Source organism: Buceros rhinoceros, unplaced genomic scaffold (genome assembly GCF_000710305.1).
Source record: "Buceros rhinoceros silvestris isolate BGI_N320 unplaced genomic scaffold, ASM71030v1 scaffold18446, whole genome shotgun sequence".
In the NCBI taxonomy this organism is placed as follows: Eukaryota; Metazoa; Chordata; class Aves; order Bucerotiformes; family Bucerotidae; genus Buceros; species Buceros rhinoceros.
In genome coordinates this window covers 5,948-6,258 of record NW_010418450.1, presented here as the reverse complement: position 1 = coordinate 6,258, position 311 = coordinate 5,948, and the positions used below count along the sequence as shown (strand labels likewise).

Genomic DNA, 311 nt, shown 5'->3' with positions numbered 1-311 from the left:
TGGCTTTTGGTTGCCACCCGCCCCCCCCCGCCATCGCCACCGCTGTGCAGCTAGCCAAGGTGCTGAAGAAAGTTGGAGTGGTGGTGGGGAACTGTTTTGGGTTTGTTGGAAATCGAATGATGTTTCCATACGTACAACAGGCGGTTTTCCTTTTAGAGGAAGGAAGCAGACCAGAAGCAGTAGATCAGGTTCTTGAAGCTTTTGGGTTTAAGATAGGACCTTTCCGAATGTCTGATCTCGCTGGGCTGGATGTGGGCTGGAGGTCTCGGAAGGGCCAGGGCCTCACGGGGGCCTCAATCACGCCAAGAAGC

At 54.7% G+C, this 311-nt stretch overlaps 1 protein-coding gene across 1 annotated transcript in view; it reads left to right on the top strand.

Annotated features, from left to right (window-relative positions):
• The window catches only part of EHHADH (enoyl-CoA, hydratase/3-hydroxyacyl CoA dehydrogenase), a gene marked incomplete at its 5' end in the record, with an annotated part of 17,807 nt that overhangs the window by 16,859 nt on the left and 637 nt on the right, over positions 1–311 (top strand). Inside the window, one exon of the mRNA XM_010138566.1 lies at positions 5–278. Within this exon, the coding sequence (XP_010136868.1) occupies positions 5–278 (274 nt within the window). The remainder of the gene's footprint in view (positions 1–4; positions 279–311) is intronic.